Genomic DNA, 11,292 nt, shown 5'->3' on the forward strand with positions numbered 1-11,292 from the left:
CTGTTGATGCATTAAAGCAAAAAATCGCCAGTCTAATTCAAAGGCCCATGTGAAGTCCAGCGATCACACTTTAATAATCCCTGCAGAGCACGCGACTGAACACCCACAACACCTTGTTTGAGATGTGTTTTTTTTTTTTTTTTTTTGAGAAAGTCAACTGCTGTTTTTTTTGCCAATATACTCACTTTCAGTTTTCTATTGGTTTAATAACTTCCCTATAGTTAAGACAAACCATTAATTTGCTTTCTACAGTAGCCTAGTCGTTTCTATAAAAAATAAAAATGCCATTAAATCGAAGGTAAAACTATAAGAAACCAAGCCAAGTAAACAAAGGTTTGGATAATATCTGTAATGTATTTGAAATGGTTAAAAACAAAATTAATATGCATTTGGCACAAACGTTCTTACACACCTTGCACAACGATACCACTTTAGGTATCACCTGTAATACATAGAAAGTATAAAATAAAATACATTTATTAATAAGAGCATAACCTACAACCCAAGCTTGGTATGAGTGAACACAAAGCAGTGGGATTGAATCCCATCACAATGTCAAACACATGAGACAACTGTCCTTGGTTGTGGAAAAGAGGAAGATCTTTTAAAGATTTCTGTCTGGTTTTGATTGCAACCACAAACCACTCCTATAATACAATTTTAAAAAAATGCTGAGATTTCACGTGACAGATAAACTCCTCTTGGTCAACAAGGACAGTGTGCGTCTGTCAGCCACTCTGCCTTCTTGTGTTACCAGCTTGTACCACACAACACACCATTTTCTAGGAGTGCATTTCTTACCATTAGCCCATCATGGTAAAACACTTAAATTCAAGATTTCATGATACAGTTATGTGCAAGTATAGTGGGGCTTTATTTTAATATGAAGGCCCATTAAAAATGTCTAGTGGATGTGCATTTCCATTATTGGACGATATACCCAAATCAAAACAAACATATGTATTGAAAACAAGTCCAGTCAACCAATACACTGCTTATTTAAAATCAAAAGCCTTTTGTCTATAACAGAACAGTTTACAATGTCCTTTGTCAGATAACCATGTATGAATTCTCACACACTTGCATTTTAACTGCCAGTATATGCAATCACAAAAGTAGATGCTGACACAAAGGATCATAGGATTTGGTTTCAATGTTTGGGCAATTGAACAGGTTTGGCAAGTTTGTAACTTGTGTATTGAGAGGTCCAATACTATAAGCAATAATGTCACCCAGACAGTGTATTCTAAAAGTCGAAACAATGCAATTACTACCTACTGGAATCTTTCATAAGCTTATAAAAGTTTACTTTGCTCCACGTACACCCCATTCACACTACTGTGCTGGCCCAGGGCTGCCGCATATTTAGGTCTGCAACCCCGTTGACATTTGCGATTTAAGACGCCTTTGCGCGTTAACATATGTGACCGAAAAGCAGGCCTAAAATGTGGTTGTACATACAATGAATGACAATCACAAGACAAGCTCACGACTGACTACCTAATACTACTGCTCCCGCCTAAGGAAAGACACGGCATTAAATAATTCTTTAACATTCATTCCATTTACAATAAACATTCATATACTTTACATTACACTTGTTTCTTCACATTTATACGTCTTTGTTTAATCTGCATGAATACCATTTGTTTACAAACACGATTGTTAAACTATTCTATTGTTTACTCATTATCATTGTCATTATTTATTTCGCTAGTCCTTAACCATTACAAGTAAAGACTGATCAGAAGCATTACCCCTTCTCTTGGCTATAACAAAACCCTTGTTCGGGGCTCCCGAGTGGCGCATACGTGTGGAGTGCAGGATGCACCCTATAGCCTCGAAGTCGCTGGATCGAGTCCAGGCTATTCCACTGCCAGCCGTGGATGGGAGTTCCCAGGGGGCAGCGCACAACTGACCGAGCGCCGCCTGGGGGGAGGGCTTAGGTCGGTCATGGTGTCCTTGGCTCACTGCGCACCAGCGACCCCTGTAGGCCAGGCGCCTGCGGGCTTGTCTGCAAGCTGCCCAGAGCTGCGCTGTTCTCCGACGCTGTAGCTCTGGGTTGGCTGCACGGCGGGCCTGCAGAGTGAAAAGAAGCGGTGGGCTGATGGCTCACGCGTCTGAGGACAGCGTGGGTTCGTCTTTGCCTCTCCAGAGTCAGCGCAGGGGTGGTAGCGGTAAGCTGAGCCCAAATACAATTGGACATTCCAAATAGGGAGAAAAACAGGGTAAAATTAATTGCCAACTACTAAATTTATAAAAAAAAAATTTAAAAAAACCTTTGTTCCATATGTAGCTACGACAACATTAAGGGAAGCGCTCTAATCTAAATACAGCAATACACCATCAGGGTTCTCCCCAGGAATTCTGTACATCCGGGCGGCAGAACATTATTGCCGTGAGCACTTTAAAACGGAAAAATAAACTTGCCTTACCTTAAATATTTAATACGACAAAGAATTTGAATAATGTGTTGTCTTTCATTGACTATCTGGTTACGCTTTATGTTCTACATTCTTTTTCATTACTGTTTTTTTATTATGGTAAATTACAGTGCTTATTTAGGCACTCTGCGATTTAACTGGAGAAAGATAACATAGGTTTATTGGAGTTCACAAAAAAAAAAGGTAACCTTTTCACTTCCTTTTTAGCTTAATTATTTAGCTTATTGCTAGTTTTTTTATGTTAAGTTTTCAGGGCATTTTGTTAATGCATGTCTATTTGTTTTTCATTTTTTTGAATGCAAATGTTCATTTTAACCGGTTTTTTTTTGTTTGCTTTTAACACAACAGTACTCGCACACGTTTGGTCACCATCATAACTGTTGCATGAGACCAGAGTGTAATAATCCAGCACCTCTGCACTTAAGCATTTGTATGTCAGATGACAAGTGTTCAGCTGATTTCCCATCACGCCTTTCTTCTTAAAGGCGTACAGTCTCGATACATTAACCCCCAACATCTCTCACAAGCACCTGGGTACATATTATTACGATATCACAACAAAAGGAATACGCTTTTTTGGTGCACATGTATAGCCATTATGTACTATAACCTTACAGTACAATAATGACAAAAAACAGACTGAATGATAATAAGATATGATAAAAAGAAAAACAAAAACACTCCAATCTGACCTATTTTATGCCATAAAGATTTTTTTTTTTTTTTTTTTTTAATATAATATTTTGAAAGCTTGCAAGTGTCTCAAGGAGAGTTCTTCCTTTCTGGGGACTTTCCTCACTAGGTCCCCCCCCCCCCCCCCCCAGGTGTGGTACTGGCAAACATCATAAGAGCTTACCCCACATACTCTACAAGAAGCAGTCCTATACTGATGTTTGTGACTTGATTGTTTCTCACAAGCCAGCAACATGGATTTATAATTTTAAAAAATCCTACATTTGACGTTGGATAAAAACTGTTAATAAACCAGAAGAACATTTAAACAATGTTACAAAATTATGGCTTTAGTTAGGCGATAATGATTCTTTTTTCTCCACTTTTTTGTTGCTCTCACAATTAGCTTCACAAATCCTTATGGCTTAGTTAATTCCTCCTCAAGACCAACAGTTTTAAAATACTGTTATGAAAGGGGGTTCCTAGCATGTGTAGGTAAACACAATTAAATGATTAGTGGCTTCCACACCATTTGAAAAAAAGTATTAAAAAAAGGTTGAATGCTAATCTTACATGAGCTGTTCCCAACCTTGCTGGATATAAGTGTGCCATATAAACAATAATTACAGATATACGCACATCTTCCATTTGCGTTTAACATCAGTTTGCTGTTTCTGCTATAAAATCAGCATCAGTGTATCATTCTTCAGGATGGCAACTTCACGTTAGTGCCTCAGAGCTGTGCAGTCAGATGAGAACTGGTCATTTTATCTTAAGGCAGAAATACACTGCGCTTTTAGTAGGTCAGCAGTCTCCAACTGCAGCGGATGAAACACTATCCATAGCAGAGTAGACGGATTCAATTAAAGCGATTTTCACAGATATTTTGTTTGCTGCATTGACTCTCCAGAGTTACATTCCAACACTTGACAATCTAATTCCCCCCCCCACCTCCTTCACTTGCAAAGGTCCTGAAGAAATGCATGAGAATCTATAGCTGGAGGATGGCAACTAATAGCCTAGTCTTTCTAGTAACTACTACATGCATCACAGTTCCCAGTGGTGACAAACACTAGCATGTTAGATTCAGTTTCCACACAGGAGATTAGGAGATACTTAGATAAACTATTTTGGCCTAGATGCATACATCATGTGACTACCCTTGCAACCGACAGTTTTCCTTCATTACGTATTCATAGACCTACTATAATACAGTAGAGCCATTGCATGTTCCCATGTGTTGCTACAACTGTTTACGTAAGGTGTGTGTATTGTTGTAATTTTTTTTTAATTTTTATTTTTTTTTACATTTTGACCACTTTTTTAAACTGGATTTACCAGTGAGCAGGAGGATGATGGGAAATGTAGTTCCGAGAGGTCCATGCGGTACATGGGAAGCCATCTTGAGGTAGGGAATGCAATGTAAAAGTTTTAAAAAAGTGGTCAAAATGTAAAAAAAAAAATAATAATTAAACACAATACACACACCTTACGTAAACAGTTGTAGCAACACATGGTAACATGTAACAATAAAATAAAAAGGTCCTTATCTACCCTTTAAATACAAGCATTTAGTGAACAGTAGCCACTAATTAATATGACAAAGACCTTAATACACCATTTCTGGTAGTTTAAATAAGCTATGTCAAATATTAGTTCATGACAAAGGTATTGGCACCTTTACATTAAGACTGTAAAAATAGAACAGAACCAATTTAAAAAAAAATTATATTATATATATATATATATATATATATATATATATATATATATATATATATATATATATACACACACACACACACACAGTACCAGTCAAAAGTTTGAGTACACTTGCTGGAAACTAGTTTTTTTTTTTCATAATTGACAATGTTTTACATTGTATACGTTTCTGTAAATACTTAACTTAAAACACATGTTACAATATACAAAACAAAACATAAGGAGTATCAAAGCAATGTTCAAGAAAATTGAAAATTGTCTCTAAATCTTGGATTCCTCAAAATAGCCACCCTTTGCCTTAATAACAGCCTCACAAACACAAGGCATTCAGTTAACAAGTTTCAGCAGGAAATCACCCGACATGTCTTCCCAGCTCTCCTGCAGCAATTCCCAGAGATGTAGGGCACTTGTGGGTAGCTTTGCTTTGACTCTCCTGTCCAGTTCGTCTCATACAAGTTCTATAGGATTGAGGTCTGGAGAATGGGCAGGCCAGGTCATTAGATTGAGTTGTCCTTCACTTTCCTTCTTCGCCAGATAGTTCTTGCACAACTTTGAGGTGTGTTTCGGGTCATTTTCTTGCTGAAGAATAAAGGACTGCCCAACTAGCCGTAATCCTGATGGAATGGCATGCCTCTGAAGTATGCTATGATAGCCATGCTGGTTGAGCTTGCCATGGACTTGGTAAAGACCACCAACTGTCACCAGCAAAGCAACCCCAGACCACGACACTGCCTCCTCCATGCTTGACAGGAGGAACTACACATGCAGAACTCATGCGTTCACCCTCTCTGCGTCTTGCAAATACTCGGCGGTTGGACCCAAATATTTCAAATTTTGACTCATCGGTCCATAAGACCGACTTCCACTCCTCAAACGTCCAGTTTCTGTGTTACTTGGCCCAGGCAAGTCTCTACCTCTTATTCTGCACTCTTAACAATGGTTTCTTTGCAGCAATTCTTCCAGTTAGGCCAGCTTCACGCAATCTCCTCTGAACAGTTGATGTTGAAACATCTGTACTTCTAGTAGCATTTAGCTGAGCTTGTATTTCAGGGGCAGTTAATCGGCAGTTTCGCAGACTTGTGACTCTAATTAACTTGTTCTCTGATTCTGAGGTCACCCTTGGCCTGCCTGACCTTGTTCGGTCCTCATGAGTGCCAGTTTCTTCAAATCGTTTGATGGTCTTGGCCACAGCAGTTACAGACACTTGCAAAGTTCTTGCGATTTGTCTTAAAGATTTACCTTCATTTCTTAAAGTAATTACAGACTCTCTTTTTTCTTTGCTTAACTGAGTGTATTTTGCCATTTTCTGCTCCCTTACATTCAGGAATGACAAACTTGTGCCTATGCTAACTATATTTATAGTAATCATGGACCCTCACCTGTTAACAATAATTGGTGACAAAGGGTTAATTAGGTAACATGCTAGTTAACTCGGAGAACATCTAACAAAGACACTTTTATACTTAGGCCAGTGTTCCAACACCATGTAATACACATTTCAGACTTTTAACTGACTTGGGTTTCAGACTGAAATCCCCTTGCCTTGGGTGACCATTTCATTGAAATTGACAAGATTTACATTTTCATTTAAAAATAAAATTTTTGAATGCAATTCAATTATGATTATCAGCTTATATAAGTACACGTATCATATAATGAAATATTAAGTGTTTACAGACAAGTTTATACAGTTAAAAGCATAGATAATCATGAAAAACCTGGTTTCAAGCAGGTGTACTCAAACTTTTGACTGGTACTGTATGTATATATATATATATATATATATATATATATATATATATATATATATATATATATATATAAATTATATGACAAAGTCAACTCTGGAATTCTTAAAAACAAAATGTGGGCATGGCCTTCACTATTCAATTGTTATGCTTTCGATTGATCTGAATAAATCTGTAGCCAAGCACGGTATATCCAATCTGTCTGAGCTGAAGGAAATATGCTACACAGAATGGGCCCAGATTTCCCCAACAAGGTATAACATACGGTTATGAATCATAAACGCCTGAAAGCCATAAAAAAAGCAAAAGGAGGACACACGAAACACTAAAGCAGGGGTGCCAATAGTTTTGTCATGAACAAAGACTTTAAATGAAATAAGTTTGTTTTTATTTTTTTTACATGGAGGGTTGTACGGTACGTACATTTTGTTTATTCAACATCTGCTGGTAGAACGTCAGCATTGTAGAGCAACACCGACATTTTGGTGCTGCATGATGTGCAAGGAGGAGCAGTTTTCAAAGGCGACAAATGAGGAGGAAAGCTTTATTTTTTAATTTTTGTCAGCTGTTGCATTGCCGGTGGCATTATCCTGACATCAGTGAGTTGTAAGCAGTCCCTATCAATCCCTGTTTAGAAGCCTTTCATGTCTCAATATGATTGTATTGTAACAACACAAACGCAGAAAAAATGTGTCAAGGCAGAAAGACCAATAATGCGAGAGACCAAGCTATTTATATATGCAACGTAAAAAATAATAATGTAAAAATAGTTATAATATATACAGTGCCCTGTGTGAGCTATGCATCAGCTGCAGAGTCACTTACAATTACGTCTCACCCGAAAGAGGGAGCACAAGGAGGTTAAGTGACTTGCTCAGGGTCACACAATGAGTCAGTGGCTGAGGTGGGATTTGAACCGGGGACCTCCTGGTTACAAGCCCTTTTCTTTAACCACTGGACCACACAGCCTCATGTATACTATGTTACGTATTTAGTTTAATAAATAGTAGTAACAAATAATAATAAATTTAAATACTTATTTCGCAATGCTATGTTTTTGAAGTTTCTTGAACACTCATTCATGCCAGCAAGTACTGTAAAGATTACAGGTAAATTATTTGAGTTAAGACAGGGGGTGCCAATACTTCAAACACATATCATTGCTAAATAAGTATAGTTTAATAAATAGTCTTTATTAAACTAAATAAATAATACATTGATGAATAACATTGTTTCAAATGCAGGGTTCCACTACTTCTGCGACTGTACATATAAAGACTGTACACATATATACATTATGCCTACTTTCTTTTAATAATGTAGTACCTTAAATGTAGTTTCGGTTTCTGTTGCATTGTGAATTCTAACGCAATTGCTTTCACACTGGCCGACTGAGGGGGAAACGCATTACAGCCGAGACCACCCTTTCAGGTGAATCCTAGTCCTCTTTGGTGCGCGCTGTGTTGCGAAAATAATATTTGACATTTCACACCTGCACAAACAAACCGAACTCTAGTGCAAATTATCCTCTCCAAACAAACCAAGTTGAAAGGCCCCTAAAAGAAACTCAAGTTCGCTTGAGTTTTTCTAGTGTGTAATGAACCAAACCAAAACGTGAATAAATTAAAGTTAGTTTGCAAGTGAACTACGATTCAAATCACTTGCAAGTGAACTAGGTGTGAAAGTGCCCTCGGCCTAGTTCATTTCATTTGAAACAATGTGCTTGCTGTTCACGCTTATCTGCGAGCAAAGAGACCAAGTTTGTTTGGATATGAGCTAAAGTTTGGTTTTTTTGGTCCTTTTCCAAACGGACCGAGTCTGTTTGTATTCACAACGCAGTTTGCAAGTGCATTCAGTTCATTTAGCTATCGTATGTGAGCCAGGTGTTTACAATATCCTGCAAGGCATCTTGGTATCTTGAAAGATGGCACCTATTTATATTTTATATTTTGTTGTGGAATAAAGCATGGGAAATGGGGAAGCACTTCGCTAATTTAATTAAATAAGTGGGAGAATAGTGCAGTATTCAGTTACACTATTCTCCTACTGTAGGCATTAAACAAAGTTATTTGAGAAAAGACAAATATTTTACTATTTCGTGAGTTTTGTCCAGTTCGGCTTTGATTTGGGTGTTTAACCAAATTTCTACAGAACTTCAGTTCCTCGCAATGTCCATGACCATGTTTCCAGAGACGTTTAGTTTGTTTTTGTTTGCTCTACCTGTTCCACTGAATAACCTGACACTTAGTCAGATTGCCTTGTATAGTTCGTTTCCTATGAGCAAAAGCGCCAAGTCCAGCAGTTGTTCACAGAGGTTTACCAAGTGAATCAAACTGTTTGTTTGCCAAAACAGACCAACGCCACCTTTTTAGGTGGACGATACAGTTCCTTTCCCCAAGCAGACTTTGTTGTTCACACCACACGTACTGAACTGTACCGAGTGCGGACCAAACCCTCTAAAAACTAACCCAGTGTGAACACAGCCTCACAAGAGCTTTCCTTGTTCTTTACCCTGCCTCCTTCACAATATAACTTTCCTAGCACTAAGACTTGATTAAAAACTGGCAACAGTTAGTGTTTGTTTTTCAGCTAGACAAAGACTGGACACTTAAATAGAAGGAACTCCTCATACATATTGTCACTCACCCCCAAATGTAACCCCTGTTGAAAATGGCACTATATACACTACCCTGTCTAACCATAACTTGATTTGTAACCCTCATGCCAATAGGCAAAGAAATCAATAACATTTCATCTGGCTTGCATACAGTAAAACAAGCTAAAGTGGGTTAATGTTGAACATTTTCAGTGACCAATGTTAATTCATTTGTTTTTGTACTATGGATATTCAGTGATCAGTAAATAATAAAAATGACAATGCAAAATCTGTGCAGAACAGTCTATAATCTTTAATCCGTTCTTCTTTTCCACATGCATTCTTTATGGACAATAACAGGATGTGATGTACTACCGCAACTGCACTTCAGGAGGCTCATTCGGTATTTTGCAAACTGGGTGTTTTTCTTGATGGACTGAGGGCTCCCACTTAGCCTTGCCTTTCAACTGTTACTTTGATGCGTTTAACAGTTTGTACTGAGCAGTCTAACTGAACTATCAAGAAAAGCGGTTGCCAAGCTTTACAACATAAATGTCAACTGAGAATCCAGGTTAGATTTTGTTTTACTTGTTTAGACAACACTACTTTCGTTAGTTATTTATAATCCCTAGCTACAACTTGATAATTACAGCACAAAAATACACAAATACGCAAGAATAAATTCTTAATTTGATCTGTATTTACACAATGTTGAAAAACACATCTTTGACTATGGTTCACGTGACTTCCTAGGGCAGAATCGTGTACAACGTGCCGTGAAAATGTGGTTTTCATATTCTAAATTATTAATACTGTAAACAACCAGTCCAATTAAAAAAGGGAGATAAAAAAAATCCAATCACAAACCTTGTATACTTGTCCATAGGTGCCATTTCCAACTACTTCCACCAGCTCAAAAATCCCGGCAGGATCCTACAAAAAATATTATTAATTCATTTTAAAATTACTTTCTCCCAAATCCTGTTGGGTGGCTAATAAATACAGCTGTTGCGCCCTATTTCCTCCCCCCCATACACATGCCAATACATGCAAACAAAGGAAAGCCCAACCCCGACACCCATCCTATCGTACTAAATTGCATATATATATATATATATATATATATATATATATATATATATATATATATATATATATATATATATATATATAAAATTACACACACCACCTTTTTATAACAAGCGACAAAACTATCTTGTTAATAAACCGGTTTAGGCTATTGTATCTTTTTAACGCACCCGTCCATGTGGTTTACAATTCTCGTATTCCACAATCCAAATCCTTTTTCAGTTGAAATATGTTGTCCTTGTCTAGCTAGCACTTACCCGCAGAGAGGAAAGGTCTATGTCCACCAGACTTTTAGCTGGAGAGTCGTTCGCCATCTTTTAAATAATAAATACAAATTGCAATGTCTATCCTTCTTTCTTCACACAGATTGTATCGCTGCAATACTGTAACTCTTCATTGGTGACGCTTTTTTAAGGTTTGACGCGGATTTCTCTTTGTGTTTCTTGCTGTTTAAAGAAGCACAACTACACCATGTTGAGGTGGCAGCTGGCGGCTCCCAATCTCTCCCTTCCTTCTCCTCCTCGCTCACTCAGTCTGTGAGAGACACACAAACACAGGAAGCCGGTTAGTTGAATCACACACAGACAAAAAAGGATGGGGCTGGGCTAGATGAAGACTCGCGGATTTGAATGAGGAAATATGGTGAGAAAAGCGAAAAGAGCTCCCCCTTTTCTCCACCAACACGAAAAATAAACGGAAACGCGGCTCGAAACCGTACTGTGAGTTAAACCCTCCCGGTCTCCAACAGACAAATATATCAATATTCATGAGGGGTGTGGTAGGGAACAAAGGTCACATTGATGAGTTTCCAGTTTTAACCCAAACTATATATATCCCGAATTATTATTATTATTATTATTATTATTATTATTATTATTATTATTATTATTGTTGTTGTTGTTGTAATGTTTGCAGTAATGATAATGTATAAGAAAAACTGTAAATTATTATTATTGTTGTTGTTTTAATAAATGCAGGAGCAACCACTATAAAACACATGATACGTGCTTAAATCCATTCT

General features: G+C 37.5%; 1 protein-coding gene across 8 annotated transcripts in view; it reads right to left on the minus strand.

Annotated features, from left to right (window-relative positions):
• Positions 1–11,013, minus strand: part of LOC117406910 (mitogen-activated protein kinase kinase kinase kinase 4) — a 135,589-nt gene extending 124,576 nt beyond the window's left edge. For all 8 annotated transcript variants that reach the window (XM_059028789.1, XM_034011310.3, XM_034011308.3 and 5 more), the window contains exons 1-2: positions 10,529–11,013; positions 10,050–10,115 (exon numbers count right to left, since the gene is read on the minus strand). In XM_059028789.1, coding sequence (XP_058884772.1) covers positions 10,050–10,115; positions 10,529–10,585 — 123 coding nt within the window. In that variant the 5' untranslated portion in view covers positions 10,586–11,013. The remainder of the gene's footprint in view (positions 1–10,049; positions 10,116–10,528) is intronic.
• Between the last annotated feature and the right edge of the window lie 279 nt (positions 11,014–11,292).

Source organism: Acipenser ruthenus, chromosome 8, assembly GCF_902713425.1.
Source record: "Acipenser ruthenus chromosome 8, fAciRut3.2 maternal haplotype, whole genome shotgun sequence".
Lineage (NCBI taxonomy): Eukaryota > Metazoa > Chordata > Actinopteri > Acipenseriformes > Acipenseridae > Acipenser > Acipenser ruthenus.